Raw genomic sequence first — 19,898 nt, 5'->3', positions numbered from 1 at the left:
TCGCTGTCAGGCATTTTAGCTGATGTGTTACACTCCTTAAGCACTGCTGTCGGGTTGCCCCAGCAAATGATCTTCTACTAGGGGTTCTCAAAGTGGGTTCCAGGTGGTCCCGAGCAAAAATTACTTAATTTGGTATCAAAATAAGTTTAACCACTTTAACCCAACATACATCAGATATTTGAAAATAGCACAAAATATGTTCAGATGGAGGTCTGCCGCCAATTTGGGGGTCCTTTCCTTGACATTAAAAAGTTTGAGAACTGCTGTTCTACTATACAACAAGCATGATTACAGTATGCTCTCATAGAAATGTGCCTACATGTCTTTAACAGGTACATCTTTATTCCAAGGATCCAGAGGGTTCTGGACAAGAACATGGACACATCCAGTATCAAGCCAATCACAATGAAGGTAGGGGGAGGGGTATGGACATTCCATTCTTATAAAATATAGAGCTTTAATTTATTAGTCGGCAACAACAATGAAAAGGGAGAAAGAAAACGTAATTTACACATCATAACAATAACATCACCTCTGTGCATTTTGTTTCTTTTTTTTCTCAGAAAGTCTTAAGTGATAATGCAAAACAAAAATACAAAACAAATAAAAACACTTAAAAACTAAAGACACATCTTAAAAATAACAACAAATTGTACAACCGTTCATCACCTGTTGATTTTTTTTTTTTTTTTTTTACTGTAACACCTCTGGTTTTGGTTGGAAGAGAGACTCTGGTTCTGGGTATGAACAAAAATCCCATAGAGAGGAAATGAAAAAGATCCCCTGTATAAAACATAGATCATAGAGACTTGTTGGAATCTCTTATACAGGCCTTTCTTTCTCAAAGAGACACCATAACATGCTGTATCCAGGAGTCTTGCACCACCACACCTACATTTACCATTATATTGTCCCAACTAAAGTCCATTGATGTTATCTGTTTTACACACACACACACACACACACACACACACACACACACACACACACACACACACACACACACACACACACACACACACACACACACACACACACACACACACACACACACACACACACACACACACACACACACACACACACACACACACACACACACACACACAGTATTGTTTTCAGTTAGAAGATCTTTAGGTATAAGAGTTGCCAACCCCATTTAAGCCTTATTTATACTTAGTCGTGCACCAACAGCTGCAGATCCACAAGCTCACAACACCACTCACATTGTTAACTTGTGAACTTGTAGATTGGCTATTTGTGGTGCGTGACACCCATGAGCAACTACGTATAACCCAGGTTTTAAGTATTTCTCTGCTGCCACTGAGAATGCTCCTCAGATATTGTGGTGACACTGAGCATATACTGTACACATCAATTATTAACAGTTAAGAGGTGAAGAACAGAAAGACAACCACATAGCATCTTATCATAATTACATTACAGATACAGGTTCATGCACACAATGAAAAGCCAGCTTCCCAATATTTTGGTTAGTGTCACAACATTGTTACAATGCTCTGTTGTGTATACAAGTGTTATTTTTTATGTTTTAACCCACACATGAATGTCAACGGATCTGAATATCTCATGCTCAGTACTAAGGGCTAATTTATACATTGTCACACTCCCCTTTCAACAAGGGTCACCCTACAAACAAGACATACTTTCACCTGGAAAATAAACATGTTGAGTGACTTTTCAGTTGAAATTATGTCATTGATCGAAAGGGATGTGCGATGAAATATACATTAGCCTCAACATGCCTGCTGCCTTGTCAAAATTCTCTTGGCACATACATCATTCACCTTCGGTTGAATTGTGCTCTCTGTTTGACCATAGTAACGTACTTTCCCAAAGTGTGCTTGCGGTGTTTGGCCATGGCCAATGTTTTGAATAGGTTAAACAATAATGCCCTTTGTGCAAAACCTTGACCCTTTATTGCACCGCACACACTGTAAAATCTTCAGTGTTCATTTAACTATGAGAGTGTACAAATGTAACCAAAAGATTAATTTATACACTCTCACACAGATCCATTTGGTTACCTTTGTACACTCGGATATACAAATGGATGAATTAACACTGAGGTTTTAATGTGCACTTAGTCCAATGGGATAATTCATAAAAAAAAGAACCCAACCTTGACATTTCATTAAACGTTTTCCGTGATAAGTGATTTGATCTGAGATTTTCATTGGAAATATTAGCGGAAATATAGAAAAAGAAGTTGACATTTTCTCAAAGTACAATTGAGATTTAAATCCTTTTTTTCCATCCTTTTGCTCAACAAATATACATTTTCATAATCCTGAAAAGGATCTGAGTTAACAAGTAGCAAATACGTTGCAACATTTTAGCATCAAGCCTCAACCAGCAAATGGAAGGTAGCCAATCAGGGCAAGATACCAGTAGCCTACAACTTTGCAGTAGTAGGGATATTTTTAACTGTCACATGGGATGTCTAGGTTCCCATTGGAGAAATTACTCTTTTTTTTGACACCAAGAACAATTTGTGGATCCCTTGCAATAAAAAAAGTCTCTGTCCACATGCAGCCGTGATGAGGTTGTGTCTCACAGGTACGTACGTCACTCTGGTGAGGCCAGGATCTCAGAGTCCTGGCACTGAGTCAATACAAACAAGACACAACATGGATCCCATTCCCTGTGATCCACAGTACACGTCCCCATTCAAAAGAACTCCTCGTCCCGTAGCTCACTCCTAACAGCTTACACGCCTGTGCATACATTCCAGACAGTTGTCAACGTCATAATGATGTGATGATGTTGATTGGCGACAAATGAGATCTTTTTAAGTGACAGTAACAGCAACAATAAAATTAATGTCAATAATAATAATAATATTCGCCCCAAAGTTGCCTATACACAAAGAGCATGTTTTTTTCCCTCTATAAGTACAAAGAAATCCACAGAATGATACTATATACAACCTACAATAAATACTGTGTATCATATATCTTACTGTGTGCAGGGTTTTGTTTGTTAAGCCTGATTTATGCTTTGTTGCGTGCCGGTGTCACTCACTGAAAATAGCAGATCTACAAGCTCACAATGCGTTGAACTGCAACACGTTGTGAGCTTGTAGATCGGCTATTTTCCACGTGTGACACCCACACGCAACTAAGTACAACTCAGGCTTAAGCTTCTTTTCTCTCAGTTTATCTCTTTTTGTCGGTTTGTTGTTTTGATCGTTTCACACATCTTTACTCTCATTGAGTCTATCCCAGTTTTCACAGGGTGGTTGGGGACAGGGTAGGGTGCTGGGGTTGGGGCGATCGCGGCCATTTCAGACAAAAAGGGTCTGCGTCTCCTCATGTCTTCATCTCCTCGTCTTCTTCCTCCTCTCCCTCCCCCCTCGCCCCGTGATGCCGGCGGTTGCGGGGCTTCTTCTGCTCTTTGAGCTCCTTAAGGTCTTTGGCCTTGACGTTTCCCAGCAGCGGGTCGCCCAGCTGCCAGTAGTCCTGGCAGTACTGGTTGATCAGGCCCATCTCCGGCTGACTCAGGATGGTCAGCAGGTCTTTGTACTGGCCCGCACTGGGGGCCCACTGCTGGGCGGAACCGAGCGAGGACGGCACCATCACGCCACCACCGCCTGCTCCTCCGCCCTCCACCAGCACGTTGTTAACGGCCCGCCCCGACAGCACCACCAGCTGCAGCTTGACCAGCGTGTGCTTGAAGTTCTTCTCCGTGGCCGTGCACTGGTACATGCCCGAGTCGGAGGGCTGCAGCGAACGCAGCAGCAGGCCTTGCTCTGTCTTCAGCACCCGGCCATCAGAACGCATCTGTGAGGAGGATGGAGAGACCAGAGAGACTGTTCAGAAGCTGAACAGTGTTGTGACTATGTGCACATTCCTTTCCTGTCATAATCACTTTATTTATGACTAACCCCAAGCCATATGGTAAAAACAGAGAGACAATCAACTCTGCGTTCCCCCTTTTTAACATCCCCCTGTATGCCTATCCAGGACCCTGCATATCCCTATCCAGGACTCTGATTAGGTGACGACAGCTTTTGTGCTCGGAATCAGATGTGCAAGGCAACAGCAGAGCCAAAAGTCAGCCTTGCCCTGTGTGAATACAGAGCATCCAGCAGAGCAGTCAATAAAAGAAAGGCAGCAATAGAACACAGTACCACAATAAAACTTTAACTAGTGCCTGAGGGTTACATATCGTAAGACGGGGGTTTCACCATTTCTCCTTTACGTGTCCTTCCCCTGGGGATAAGGATAGTTGGAGGTCTATGGGGAAACACACACACACACACACACACGCACGCACGCACGCACGCACGCACGCACGCACGCACACACACACACACACACACACACACACACACACACACACACACACACACACACACACACACACACACACACACACACACACACACACACACACACACACACACACAGGCGCCATGCAATCGGTACCTGCGTCACTTTATCATGCTAACACAACCCTGGAAAGAATTATGCTGTACTCATTTTTCAAATGTGACATATTGTCAAAATGTAACCTCCTCTTCTCTGTGTAACAAAATGAAAAGTAGCATTATTTTTCAGATGGAGGCCCACAAATAAACTCCTCAAGGGACATTTCCAACAAGGACATCTTGATTTCATCCCTAGATTAAAAAAGGAAATCATCCGTCATTAACTCCTGTCAGGAGAGCGAGTGACACTACTTTTATAATTTCTGAGGCAGCATTGGCTCAGGTGGTGGAGCGGCCGCTTGGGAATTGGAAGGATCCCGGTTCAATCCCGGCTCCTCCTGGCTGCGTATCCTTGTTTCAAATATTTTTATTGTGAAGCACAGGTTATAGTTGTACATTTAGCTTCCTTTTTTTTTTAAACAAAAACAAACAGACATAAACACAAAACAGACAGGTAACATGAAAAAAAAAAACCTCAAACTTAAGCAAAAAACAAAGGGACCCTCCCGCCTCCCCTCCCCCTCCCCAGAAGTGCTGCCCCAGATTACGTGCGACACGGGTCATCCACAAGGATTAGCCTTTTAACCTTTAAGAAAGGAGACTAAAGGCTTCCAAATCTTTTCAAAATCTTTCAGTTTATCTTTGAGTATATATCTGATTCTTTCTAAATGTAAGGACTCTGTCATCTCGTTGAGCCAGAGTTTGATTGTGGGGGTCTCTTTCTTCTTCCAAAATAAAAGTATCAATTTTTTTGCAGCAATAAGGCCGTATGAAAGAAGGCGTTGTTGAGGTAGTTGTAGTTTCTTCATCCCTTCTGATACCCCCAGGATGACTAACACTGGGTCTGGATCTATCTCTACCTCTAGTATATTGGAAAATAGTCTGAATATCTCTATCCAGAAATTCTGGTTGGGACACAGGGCATAACTGTGCAGTAGAGTTGCATCTGCTGATTTGCACTTATCACATTGGGGGGAGGTGTCTGGAAATATTTTGTGTAATTTTACTTTTGAGTAATGTAACCTATGTAATATTTTGAATTGTATTAAACAATGGCGTGCATTAATCGAACAAGTATGTATGTATTCCATACTGCTATCCCAGATGTCTTCAGTCAGTTGTACGCCCAGTTCCGCCTCCCAGTTGGCTTTAATAGAGTCAGTCGAGACCGGAGTCATGTTATGTAAGGTGTCATACAAAAAAGAAACGATGCGTCTAGTCTCAGCTGCATGACTTAAACACCCATCCAATTTGTCTGGCCTTGCTACTGGCTGCGCATCCTTGAGCAAGACACTGAACTCCTAACTGCTCCAGATGAGAGGTTGGTGCCCTGTACGGAGGTTTAGTGCCTTGCACGGCTGCTCCACCAATGTAACACACACTGTAAAGAGCTTTGGATAAAGGCGCTATATAAATGCACCATTTACCATCTATGATTTAAGAGTTCAGTGACTTTGGCACTTTTGACGAATACACAATATGGCTGCTCACCTCTTTCCTGCGGTCACTGTTATCTCTCTGCAGATGCCACTTGATGATGGCATGCGGAGAGCGGGCCTGACATTCCAGGAAGGTACTGCTGCCCTCCACCCCATACTGCACCATCTCCAATGTGTTCTTATTGGCTGCAGGGTTAAAGTCAAATATTACGATATTACCATGGTAGCCACATGCATTATCACAAGCCCGACAATCTATACAAATGCGTATATAGTCCAATACTATGAATGCTTTTAACACCACTAAATACGTACTATATGAGACATGTTATTATTTGTAATATTTTTATTGCTGTTGTATTTTCTCCCCAATTTAGTCATCGGCTATTCCTCAGCTGTGTATATAATCCCCATTACTGCCAACCCCTACTGTGTGGTCTGGGGAGGGTGTAGACAACCATAAACATATACACATGGAGTCGGCAGCTGCTTCTTTTCATCTGACAGTGAGGAGTTTGACCGGGAGGACATAACGTGTGTGGAGGTGAGTGCTGAACAGGCGCCTGACAAACTTAGATGTCGCTAGTGCAGCGACAAACATCACCCTCCCCTGCCGGGCCCGTGGACATGGTCAACTGCGCTTACTGGAACGCCAGCAAAGCCGGATGCACTGTGGAGGAATCAAACCCCTGTCTTCGCAGTGTTGGGCAGGAGCTTTACCCCTGCACCACCCAGACGACTCTTACACGTCATTTTTGTATGTGTCCACTAACTGAGGTCTGCCTATACTCAGCCCCCTAAAAGATACATTTCTGTTCACATTCACTCAAGGACGTTTATGGTTTATGTACTCTTGATTCTTGCTTTTACGGCATGGCTCTGCAGGAGGCTAACCATCTATAAGAGGGTCGGTCTGTGTGTCTGTGTATCCAGAGATAATCTTGCAAACCTCTGGACCAATCAGTGCCAATTATCTTCAGCACACTGGTAGGAAGCCAATGAAGTACCTCCACTCTATTTTTATCACATATTATCATGTTCTATATTTTTCACAAATGTGGAGTCATAGGTCATAGATACGTCATAGACAACTGACGTCACAGGCTGGCACGAGATCCACATGAAGCCATGCCGTTCCCATGTGGATCTCTTTATTTTCTATTCTTTCTTTTAACGTTTGTTCTTTCTAAAATGTAAATATATTATATTTACATTTTAGAAAGAACAAATGTTAAAAAGAAAGATTTGGTTACATTTATTATACATGTAAAAAAGAAAGAAAGAATTGTTAGCAATAAAGTATATAAAAAAGCAGGCTTATGGTAAATGTGTCTAATAGCAGATAACCATCAATGTGAAGTTCAGGGGACTAGATACAGGGTAAGTACAGAGGAGAAGTCCTACCATTAGAGTTGAAGCCTCGACACTGACGGATGGGGTTCCCGTACTTAACGTCTTGCCTCCGGCTTCGTCTAAAGGGGTCCGACCAGTATTGCCGAATTAGGAGAGAAAATATTATAAAGCAACTGCAAGCCATTCAAAGCCATTCCACAAAACATGAAGCCATTCAACTATCAAAACTCAATAATGCAACTTTCCATCATGGTCGAAAGTCATGTCATTGCAAAATGTGACAATCCAAATAACTGATGACACTGGTTACAACAGGTATCAAATATTGTTAGGATATACGCACACTAATGTACATTTATTAGTGCAACTGTAAAGACACTTTACCCCAAATATAAAAGGCAATACACTATTGTTAAAATATTCAAGATTGCCATTTCAGGACCAATAATGCCAGTCAGCGATTCGGGCAGCAGACTCATTTACCATCAAGGTCAGGCAACAATACATAATGTTGTGTGTGGGTCACTAAGTTAGTTGGTTAATTTGGCTCATGCTGGTGCTCACCTCTTCTGCGAGGCAGAGTAGCGTGAGCAGGACTTGCCATCCCAGGCACAGTAGGGATCTCTAGCCAGGCAGCAGTCGGCACAGGCCTCGCCATAAACATCACACCGATGAAGAGCCAGATGTGTCACCCCCATCGCAGACGACACGTATAACTGTTGCTATTTAAGGGAACAGAGGACAGTGTGTTAAAGGCCAGCGCTAGACAATCTGCATTCCACAATCTGAACTGTTAGAACCATTAAAGAAGAACGAGTCAACTAATCCAGACTGGTGTAACAGTGAGGTCATCTTTAAAATGCTCAGGTTGCCATTTTTTCATGACAATGCACCTTCACTTTTTATGATCAGCTGTTATGAATTCATCATTCTGGCAGACTGTATAGCAGGAACTCTCTCTCATTCTTTCTGAAGAATGACGTCACATCATGTATTGCAGAGAAAGCCAAGTATTTTAATCATGGTGAAAGACGAGACTGAACGCTTAATGTTTTTTCCATATTTCTCTGGTCATTGTCTCTCGCAGGCATGCAGGCCCTCTATGAATTATGGAGGGAGGCATTAGTTCCACAGCTGTATACATGTAGCTTGTGACATCTCCAAATTATTTCCCGTTTCATTGATTTCATTCCCTCTCTTGCTCTTTATCCCAGTAAAGACATATAGGCCCCACAAGGCAATCTGTTGCACAGACATGCTTACCCTTTTGGATGAGATCTTCATTGTTGTAATTGGAGTAGGGACCTTGAACAGGAAGATGATTTATTGTGAGCAAAATGTGGTATCTTTACAGTGATTCAATATGTATGGGAATAAAGTAAAAACAAAGAAAAGGGGTGTGGTTGATGATCCACTGGAACACAGACGGATCTGCACATGGTGGAGCTCACCTTGAACACCTCAACCTCCTCCAGGACCAGCTCCTCTGTCTGCAGGTCATCTCTGGGCAGAACAATCACCTTCTGAACGGTCCCCTTGTCTGCAGGGCACAACACACCCGTTAACCACATGCCACTACCACCTACGCACACCTGCTGCAATCTGAGACAGCCCCCCCCCCACACACACACACACACAACGCTCAAATCCACCTCTAGGGTCTTCATTCTATTCTCCCAACCTGCTATAGAGTGACAGCTAATCATCATACCCCCAGTTCTTACTGTACTCTGCAGATTAACCTTTGCCCAATGACTCTGTTCTACTTGCTTTAATGTAAAAACTGTCACCGCCGTAACGATATCCCTCTCGATGAGCCCTGATTTCCTCGTCTTGACCCACGTCTGTTGGAGCACTGGAGGAATTCTCCAAGACGTGCCCCAGCCAATGGCATGTTTGATTCCTGTGCCGAGTTAGGAATTCCTGAGAGCAGGATACCTGAGATTTATTATGACTTCTCCGATTTGCCCCGACGCTGAGCTGAATGCCTGTCCCTTACAGCAGCTGAAAGGACAGACATTCCAGCGGCTCCAAGGCACAGAGGGGCAGGCCGCCATTGCACACAAAGACATTAGTCCGCACCACCCCCCCCACCCCACCCCCCCTTCCACCTAACGCACAAAGAACCTAGCTAAAAGGAATCATGTACCTTATGTTAGGAGTGCGTGCTTAGAGGGGCTGATGACATTCTCTGGGTGTACAAAAGGTTCAAAAGCATGGAGACAAACACATAATCTCTCTGACACCGCTGGTTAAGATTAAGGTGATGGATAACCATACTGTAACCCCCCCCCCCCCCTCTGCTAATTTATCTCTGTTCCTTCCATATGTACCATATCCTCCTGCCCTACCAGTAAAAAACTCCCAATGTTTACGAGAGAATGGAGTCAGTCAGGTACAATATGAACCCTATGACACTGATAGGTTAAACGTTGTCTTATGCACAAAGGCCTGAGATGGCTTTACTCTTATAGTGAAGAATGTTTTTTTCTTTTTTTGAAGGATTCTTCTCTCTATTGTTTAACTTTCAGTAGGTTTTAATTAAAAATTAAAACCTACTAATAAAAATGATTTAATTAAAATTAAAATTAAAATTAAAATTAAAATTAAAATTAAAATTAAAATTAAAATTAAAATTAAAATTAAAATTAAAATTAAAATTAAAGTAAAATTACATTTAAATCTAAATCTAAATGATAATTACATTTTGCCACAATTATGACCTGATTACGGTTTGTTCTATTGAGGATATAGTCAATCCTGGGAACAGCTGTCTCCGGTACTCGTCCAGGCTACGTAAACACTGGAGAGTCAGCCTCTATGTATGATTATGTGTCTTTTTTTAATGTTTTTATTTATTTGTTGTGTTGTATGTACTCTATGGACCCCCTGTTTGTCTGGAATAAAGTTTGAATTGAATTGAATTGTTCTGGCTTCTAGAAAGACACTCACCGGTCCCCAAGAAGAGCACCTCATAGTTGCCATCTGCTGCTGTCACCTGGTCCACTGTGATGGTGGTGAACTCATAATCCACATTTGTCCGAACCACAAGGGGGCGCTTGTGTACTGGGTACACAGCGTTGTACATGGTGGGGTGGTTCCTCATGAAGTTAATGACTTCGTCTGGGTAGTCCTTGGTGGACTTCATGTTGGGGGTGAATGTACCACCGGGGCACTAGAGGTGAGCAATGAGCATTAATATCAGAGCTGTTAACCACAGCTCAAAATCTTGAATTATTATAAACATCAAAAACAGATTTGAAGGCTGCTCCAGATCAGTGGTTCCCAAACTTTTCTGGATTCAGGGCACACTTACAAATCTGGAAAGCGTTCGCAGGCCACCCATATGACCACTTCATTGGCTGTCGTGTTAAGTGGTCAGATGGGTGGGACATGTGAATTTTGAGAGCATGTTTATTTTAATGATCAATCAATTCATTGTGTCCCAGCTTGGATGAATGGAACTAACAGAGTATACTTTAAGTTGCTATTTATTGGTATCACAATGAGTTAGTAGCTACAATGAGTTATATTATCATTAAAATCTTAAAATTTAAATCTGTTTCCCAATTATTTGGGGGCCCACTTGCAATACCCTAGCTGACCACCAGCTGGCCTCAGCCCACAGGTTGGGAATAACTACTAGATGTTGTTGCTTATGCAGATGCAGTCAGATGGTTCCTATCTGAGGTTTGAGTCACTGGAAAAATGTATGTCTATTGTGCCTGCTTGCTGTGAGAATGGTGTGTGGGGTCACTGGCGGAGTGACACTCACCGTCCCAGGTCGAGGGTAGGGGATCTTCCCAGTGTACGCCACCCACTGGTAATTGGGACCTTCCTTGTGGGCAAAGGGACCATTGAAGACCATTCGTATGTCTGCCATGGAGTACACACAAACCGCTGAGCCTCTGAAGACAGACCTGCAAAGTGGAACAGGAGAAACGGTACGAGAATAGAGTCAGGATAGTACGGTTTTAATTTCCATGAAAGCTATGAATTTGTCCCATTATGCACTTATTTATTTTGTTCAATCCAGTCTACAAGACAATTACGGTAACAGTTCATCACCGTCGGGTGGAAACCTTGTATGTCCAAAACTTTTTCTTTAAAGGAAATGCAAAAAATGCCAAAATGGATGAAATATAGTTATTATTTAGTCACAAGCTAATTTTTTTTCCATCGGTTCAATACTTAAAAATACTTAAAACCCACAGACACACTTTCCCAAAAAATTGAAAAGATTTCATGTGTAGCGATGCGTAGCGATGAGCTTGTAGATCTGCTATTTTCGCTACTTTTGTGTGACACTGTTGTACGATGAAGTAAGGCATTCATTTATGGAAGAACATAAAAAGTTGAAATATGGGGTTTCTGTCCGACAGCGACGAGTTGCTGGTATTGTGCAGGGAACTGGTTCAGGTACTGACCCAGAGACAGAAAATACTCCATAGATAACAGGATTCTTTGTGTCCTGTGTTGGCTGTATGTAAACATCGCCTAGAAAGGAGAGAAAAAAAGAGAACCACATTACTGCACAGACAAACAAAACACGTTCTACAGCACAAACACAGTGTCCATTCAATCCAACCCTCTCAGAAGCACCTATCACACACTAAACATGGGCATTCACGAGAAAATAACATCTACACTATGGCCTTTTTGTTTTTCTGTACTATGTAGGTCCCTGACATCTGCATATTTACACCAAGACAATAAAGGTCAAGGGTCGATGTGTCAAGCTTTGTATTGCTTATACAGTGTGTGTGTGTGTGTGTGTGTGTGTGTGTGTGTGTGTGTGTGTGTGTGTGTGTGTGTGTGTGTGTGTGTGCACAGCTATATCATGCTATAGCTTGCGGAGTGTGCAAAGCAGTCGAGCAGTAAGAAGAAAAACTATTAGATAAAAAGAGAATAGCAATGAGGTGAGCCCCTTCCTTCTAGATTACTCCCCTGTCACTCCCATATCCTGCTGACAGAACACAGCAAAGTGGCAAACCACAGCAATCTACTTTTTAAAACAGGAAACTGAACCATCGTCTCAGGAAGGACCAACAAGGTGAAGGCCTCACTGACAAGTGTTTTTAAAGGTGATGGGCACTGCACTCACACAGTATTGTATATGATCTTACATGTGTATAAAAAGATCATCATTACTCACGATGAACATATGGATTGACATGCAGCTGTTTGAGCAGTGGAGCTATGCAGTTTTGTTGCTCTGAATGTGCACATATGGTATAACATCGTGCTGCAGTGCAAAGTCTAAACTGGAGAGAAGATGACATGATTCAGGACCTGACATGATTCTGTGTCACCTGAGGATTCTCTTTAGGAGATGGAAGATGTGTAAGCATTGTCCTCTTCCTGTGTCCATTGCTTATGTCTTGGGTTTGGGAGGGAAGAATAAATCTCTACATTCCTGGCGGAGGGCTGGATTATACATACATTACACAAGCCTTGCCTGAAGGTCCTATGCATTCTCACATGGTCCTTCCTACAGGCCTCTGCCTATAACCTCTGTGGCCCTGTACACTGCTTGATTTAGATGCTATCATTCTCTTGGTAATTGTGAGGAAAGTCCTCCACTGACAAAGAGAAACTAAACCTGTGATAAATGATAAGTCCCTCTCCTGTTCTGTAACTGACCTAAAAACTATAATCCCGAGAGGCTTATTCACTACCCACAATTGGACAAAAGCCTTCCAGCAATGGTAAGCAGAGAAATGAAAAGCGAAACGTGTGCTGTGAATGGACCACTGGCTGAAGACACTATTGAAAAGAAATCTTGGAGGAGATCATTTCAACTTGATTAGGGGCGCCAGTAATCAAGTGGTTAAGGCACGTCCCACATAGGCTTTGACACCTGACAGCGTGTCGTGGGTTCGATTCCCGAGCACGGTGCCGATATTCTCTCCCAGTCTCCTCTCTCCTGTCTCGTTTCACTGTACTATCAATAAAAGGCCCCAAAAATATCTTTAAAGGAAATATATTTCAACTTGAAGCTCATCAAATAAAGTGCCAAAAGTACTATACCAAATCTAGCTGCTTCACAAAGATCAACATGAGAAATCATCTGCCAGGCTGCTATGTAGATGGAATGGTGAGGGAAGCATCAGGGGTTGGTGCATTTAGTGTATATAGAACCTTTCTCCAAAGCACTTTACAATGTGCATTACCTTCACCCATTCACACAACGACGGCAGAGGAAACCATGCATGGCACCAACCTGCTCCATGGCTCATTTGGGGTTACTGAAGAGACTTCTACACACAGCAAGGAGGAGCAAGGGATTAAACTGGGAACCTTCCGAGGTGGCTGCTCTCTTGAGCCACTGCCACTCGCATTGTCTTTGCTTTCAAACCGAGTCGTAGTGAGTTTAGGGTTTCATAGAAGCTACCCGTACACCTCACACACTGCTCTCTGTCAGTTAGTCACGCACTTTCTTGAGGGACCGGCCGTCTGTGGCCATGAGCTCATTCCTGGAACAACGGATAGAGCTGAACATAATGTGGGAATACGGTCCTTGTGCTCTCCATGGCTGCTCCCTTTCCCTCAAAGGTCGAACGCATGGCACATTCACACACACATATTGTGTATGTACAATAAAACTACACACTGCCACCTTCCTGTGGCCCACTACAGCTGCTACGTCCAGAGGAGCGGAACGGTCATGGAGAAAAAAAAACAAAGAACAAAACACAAGACGGGTTGTTATGGGTGTCGCACAACAGATGAGTCCCTTCATGACATACAGCTGTTGCGCTGAAGAAGTGACTGGATCATTCACACGCGCAAGGGCCCTCATACACACACATATACAGTATACATCTATATTGTGGAACGTGTATACAGCAGCCTGTTGCTAAAAACAGATCAAGGATTTTGTGATGAAAGACAAAAGAAGAAACAACAAAAAACATTATCTGCAATAGAAAAGAATCTATTCTGACAGGCTCCTGGGGGGTAGCCTGGCGTAGCTAGACTATATCACTGCGTGGATATGAGTCTGGTGCTTCCATGAGGACGTTTTGTTTCCCAAGGGGCGGGATCAAAACAATGTCCCTCGACGCAAGTGGTTAGACCTACAACCAACTACCAATTACAGTCGCCCATATTCGAATACTGGGCCCTGATTGGTGCCCCACGTCTTCTGGAAAAGGAAATGGATTCTCTATGGAGCGGTGCCAGACCCAAATCCCAGAGTGCAAATTTTTTTTTCACTCGCAGATTCGTCTGGTCCCAGCCTACCTGGGGGGAGCTCAATTCTCCTTCCTACAGAACGTCTGCATGGCAATAAAACTTGGGCCTTCACATTTCCCATGTCCACACAAAAAATAATTCATTTTGGATCTCTGTCTTTTTTTCCCTATCAGTTTTTTCAACTTGCTATGATTCTCTCTCTCTTGTGTTGTTTCTGTGTGGATTTTTTCTCTCCTTGTCATTTTCATTGTTCTACAATCTGATGGAAAATAATGATGCCAGAATATTGACCAGGCGTGTCCGATCACGTCTTAAAGCAAGGCCAACCGCTACTTCCACTTGCTTATTTTGGCTCCTTCTTTTTTCAAAACAAAATAGGTGGACACATGAGCCTGGAAGGGGGCCCCTCACATTATGCATTTAGATTCATTGTAGGTCAGTGTGTGAGTAGAAGTTGTCAGGTAGAGCCAAAACTTTTACACCTTCCAACTGTAAAAACTCCCTCGGTCCCAGGCATGCTCGGCCATAATAACTTCCCACAAAATACTGCCACTCCAGGATTACAGCTGGTCTGGATGTTTCATCAAACTTCCCAGTAATGATGCTGATGTCTTTTTACTTATACTCTCATGCAAAAAAAAGGCATGGGGGGGGGGCTTTTTCTCTCTTCACTCGAGCATGGCTGGCAGCACTCTCCCAATGAGTCTTGGCTCGAAGTGAACATCTACAGTGTGCTGTAAAGTGTCTACAGTGATTCTTCACCACATGCCACAGTATGTGTGCAGGCCTAAAGGACATGCATTCAATGTCCTTAATGACCCAGTTGCCCTTGCAATGTCCTAAAAATCCCTATTTTCCTGTTAAATCCAAGCCTCAAGTGAGGGAGTTTTTTTTAAAGCTCTCAAACTGAAGCCATTAGCAAGAAACTCAGTCATATTCCATTTATTGCCATTCTAGGGGGGGGGACTTGGCAGGGATGTCCACTGTGCCAACCGACATACCTGTCTCTGAGTTTTGTCTGTATTCCACTATGGGTGTGTCTGTCCTGTCTGTCCTTGTTTATTAGGCCTCAAGCAGCCTGATGCAAGACACATTTACAGCTTTATTAAAGAAATATCCTGAATGGTGTGCAGTGCACTGACCGCTGCCAACTTTCTAGTGCGCACGGTGGTGTGCCCGTGTCAACAATGACCTGACCAATAAAGACAGAACACTCATTTGGAACGTTGGAGTGAGCACATTATCACTTTGGAAACCCCTTCACGTCATTTAAGCGAATTGGCTGCTCTTTGCAATGCCAGGGAGTGAGACAGCCCCAAGGTTTTCAAGAGTGTGATTAATTCACACCAAAGACAAATTAATCATTTGTTACTCAGTCATGATGTGCATGTTTACTGAAAAAACAAAATGTAAAGAGCACAAGACGAAAGATGAAAGCACATAATGTATCATCGATAGAAAATGACAAAAAAAAAACTCACTGGTTTGAACACTTTTGTATCCTTGAGGTTATAGAGTGAAGAGCGAGTATAGCATTTATTCTCACATCAGCCTCTTATCGCTAGAGCCTCTTATTCAACGTATAAAAAGGGAGAAAGAGAAGGAGCTTTCCCTGGCAATGATGAACAGCTAACTCTGGAGTGTTAATTTAACTCTGAAAGTTTTACTTTTAAGAGTTAAATTAACACTCTGGATTTCGCTGTGTAATAGACTTGACATTCCTGCTCGGTGATCTGATCTACTTGCCATGAGGCCTTCCATTTACACCCTATGTGAAGTGTGTGTGTGTGTGTGTGTGTGTGTGTGTGTGTGTGTGTGTGTGTGTGTGTGTGTGTGTGTGTGTGTGTGTGTGTGTGTGTGTGTGTGTGTGTGTGTGTGTGTGTGTGTGTGTGTGCGTGTGCGTGTGTGTGTGAATGGGCGCAACAAGACACCTCACACTTCACAGCCCAGAGAATGGAACCTTTTGTTTGAGACAACTTGAAAGAAAATAACAACTACAGCAATTGGATAATATGTGTGTGTGTGCATAAGTACATGCGTGCGTGCGTGCGTGCGTGCGTGCGTGTGTGTGTGTGCATATAAGCAAGCATGCATGACAGTGTGAGACTACTGTACTCTTGGCAAGTGGTAGCATAGATTGCTACAGAAATAGGCCCTACAGTAAATTATTTTGCACTTAACGTTATACATGTGATTGCACTCGACAGAAAAGAGAAAAAAATAAAAAAATAACTGGCCTGGAATCAGTCAGATCATGTCATCTTCCGTCAGTTTCCGTTTTTGACACCGGACCAATTCAAACAGCAAAAACGTGCCACAAGCACTCCACCTCCTCATTGCTTAATTAAGAATAGACAGTGTGAGAAAGCATGGGTGGTGTAAGGGGTGGACTTACGGAGCTCATCGAAGTGGGTCTCCATGCCGTCTGCCCCTGGCACCGAACAGATGAGCCTGGCTTTGAGGAACGTACTCCACTTGTTGACCAGACAGCAGTGGCCTCCGTCGTCATTCTGTGGGTGGGTGGGGGGGATTAGAACAGTCTCCGTCATACACTCGCCACTCACTCCAATCCTCCTCCCTCCATCCTCCCACCAAAAACAAACACAGGTGGAGCCACCCACGCACACTGTACATACTGGAACCCAGTTTGCAGAGCCAGGGAGAGCGTGAAGAGGGGAGGGTGGGGGTGGCAGGGGGTGGCTGGAGGCGGCGAATTGCGCGGGGATGAGACGGTAAACACTGTCTCCTCCTATTTAGACTCTCCCATCTGTGGTGGAGTGGCGCCAGATTCCAGCCCAGTAAGGATGAGCTGAGACCAGTATACAATTTAGATGATTTAGTCCCCCCCATTATCCCTAAGAATACCTCCCTTTTGATGGAGGAAAACACATTATCGTGACATATATCTGGGTAATAGTTTTGAATAAATATATAATTCTAATGCCCTAAAGGGACATTGAAGGCGTGCATACATACTTCAAATTAAAATTTCCATCCTCTCATGCTCTTTCCTGACGTGTCCCCGTTTGGGATTTGGGAATGTTTTCCTAATTTTGAGTGTAATAATTACAGTTTACGGTGTGGTATATTTTTCGTGTGTGTGTGCGTGGCATGTAAGGCCAGCGAGGTGAATGGCGGTGAGAGCGTCCAGATGTGCGGGGAAGTGAGAATGACAGGGCCGGGTCTCTGGAGGCCGTGGCAGAGCCCACTGAGAGGGGGATGAGTGTTTGTGCGCGGGGTCAGCGCCTAACCCGCTCAAATAAACACGCCGCTGAACAGCTGAGGGACACGTACGCTACATTCTCTCACTCACAGACCCAGGCGCAGAGACGCAACAACGCTCATACATGCACGCACACAGGCGCATACATATACATGTACATGCATGCTTGCACATGCATGCATGCATACAGGCACACACCAACGCACAGGGGAACACACGTGCACACACGCAAGGACAGACACACAAAAGCGACTATATAAACACCATGTTCTCAGTGTGAGAAGACTCAGCTGAGAAAGATACACCATAAGCTCTGGGTTTACTCTGCGCAGACAAACACATTCCCCGCTATTTGTTGTCGTTGTTCAGCTCAGTCTGTGTTTATATTGAAAAAAGGGATAGAAGACGTTTGACAGGAAAATCTCATTTAACTGAGAACGACTCTGCTGGATATTTAGTTTAAAGGCGCTGCCTTTCAGCCAGTATATTACTGCCTCTGAGTTTTAGGACTATCATGGGGAAGGAGACAGAGGATCACAGGGTCACAGGTCAAAGGGCCATCTCACAGACAGAGGGACACATTGTGCACAAGAAGGTTAAAGACACATGTGGATTCCAGCACATTGGTGTTAGAGTTACTAGTTCAGCACACAGAACCACTCAAACAAAGCGTCTAATTTACCTGAGGAGACTATGGCCTATTTTTCACATTGGTCTTGCATGTAGCGGACATACAGTACAGCAGTGCCTCGGAAACACACACAACGTTCTGATTGGATACCCACCAGGCAGATGCGTCCTATACGAGACTGCGTCACAGGAGTCTGGCCCATCTCTGACGACTTCTCTCGGAAGAAGAAGTACAGCTTGTCGTCGTTTCTCTCCGCGCTGTCAGGGATGAGGTGTGCGTGTATAAAAGAGGGGTCTGGGGGGAGGAAAAGGAACAAAGATTAGGTGGTGAAAAGGATATGGGTCTGTAATATTTGTCTGAGGTCATTTATAAGCTGTCTTCATTTCCTGTTTATTGTGGCCATTACTTAAAGGATTTCTAAACATATACAATATACAATAAACGTACTGTATACATTAACAGGCCTCTAACCATAGGGTTTAAGTTCCATCTTTGCCCCTCTGAAATGCCCTTAAGCAAACACTGAATGGCTAACAAGCTCCAAGAGTCACCATTCTGTGGCTGACCCTGGCTGGATCATTTCCCTTTGGGAATAAACAATAACACTGTATCTAAATGAGATACAAAAAAGTTATAGTAACTCTTATGTTTCAGCTATACTACGTGTACAACTAAGTTTAGTTCCTAATCATATTTTGGATATGTCTTAAAAGAAGGCTGTCTAGATTGGACTAGTCGTATTGGACTAGTTGTATTGGTCATTTGGATTCTGAAATTTACCATTCAACCATCTGGAGTTGTACTGGTCTGTTCGCATGGCAGTCTGTTTCCCCAGAGTACGAAAAATGGCAGAGTCTGTTCCCATAAAGTCGATGTAGACCCCAGCGTAGAGTTCACCATCTAAGTGAGAGAGAGAGAGATAGATCAGAAGCATTCTTGGACCCAGACTTTATTCCAACCACACCCTTGGCACAAAAGCCCAGGGGTCTTCTTTCAAGAAGAACCCCCTCTGGCAGCGTTCTAGAAGCTAATATTGCAGACCTTTCGATTCAAGCACTCATCATCAACATATGTTTTAGACACATGTGGACCACAGGATACTGTGGAATACGTCAGTGACTACCCGTTGTAGGATATAAATAAAACAAAATATCAACATCTTGAAATATCAAGATTTCTTTCTTTTTCTTTCTTTTTACAATGTAGCACACTCAAATATGTACAGTGTAGCACACATGCATTCACACCCACCCACACATATGTACACATAGATTCATATGCACAGCCTTGTTAAGCAGTAGGTAGCCTGGCTGTCTGCCCTCCAGTTGCTGTAAGGGCCTCATCTCTGAGCAGGTGTCACAGCATGTGGATTGTCAGCTAGGAGAGTGACAACTCCATGGGCGGCCCAGAAGACAGTAGGAGTTTGGGCAGGGGGAATACGACCAACATTTGATGGATACAATCCTGTTTGGTCAAGGCTTAATCCATGTATGATGTTCTTCGATGTGACAATATGGGGATTTGTATGTGAGACACCATGAAATGGGATGTGCTGAAAGACGTGTTGTATCTGTGTGGTCTTTCAGTGGTGAAACAAGATAC

At 43.5% G+C, this 19,898-nt stretch overlaps 1 protein-coding gene across 3 annotated transcripts in view; it reads right to left on the bottom strand.

Annotated features, from left to right (window-relative positions):
* Positions 1–316: 316 nt before the first annotated feature.
* sema3fb (sema domain, immunoglobulin domain (Ig), short basic domain, secreted, (semaphorin) 3Fb) overlaps positions 317–19,898 on the bottom strand; it is a 77,699-nt gene continuing 58,117 nt past the window's right edge. For 2 of the 3 annotated variants that reach the window (XM_084062775.1, XM_084062776.1), the window contains 12 exons: positions 19,077–19,196; positions 18,451–18,590; positions 16,838–16,952; positions 11,673–11,742; positions 11,021–11,165; positions 10,198–10,420; positions 8,697–8,785; positions 8,509–8,550; positions 7,811–7,967; positions 7,297–7,380; positions 5,945–6,078; positions 317–3,803 (listed from right to left, as the gene is read on the bottom strand). In XM_084062775.1, coding sequence (XP_083918901.1) covers positions 3,333–3,803; positions 5,945–6,078; positions 7,297–7,380; positions 7,811–7,967; positions 8,509–8,550; positions 8,697–8,785; positions 10,198–10,420; positions 11,021–11,165; positions 11,673–11,742; positions 16,838–16,952; positions 18,451–18,590; positions 19,077–19,196 — 1,790 coding nt within the window. In that variant the 3' untranslated portion in view covers positions 317–3,332. The remainder of the gene's footprint in view (positions 3,804–5,944; positions 6,079–7,296; positions 7,381–7,810; positions 7,968–8,508; positions 8,551–8,696; positions 8,786–10,197; positions 10,421–11,020; positions 11,166–11,672; positions 11,743–16,837; positions 16,953–18,450; positions 18,591–19,076; positions 19,197–19,898) is intronic. The other variant, XR_014601179.1, reaches the window with a different exon arrangement.

This window comes from Gymnoscopelus microlampas (assembly GCF_963454915.1).
Source record: "Gymnoscopelus microlampas genome assembly, chromosome: 7".
NCBI lineage: Eukaryota > Metazoa > Chordata > Actinopteri > Myctophiformes > Myctophidae > Gymnoscopelus > Gymnoscopelus microlampas.
Note: the sequence above shows the minus strand (reverse complement) of the source record. Positions and strands in the feature narration are given on the sequence as shown.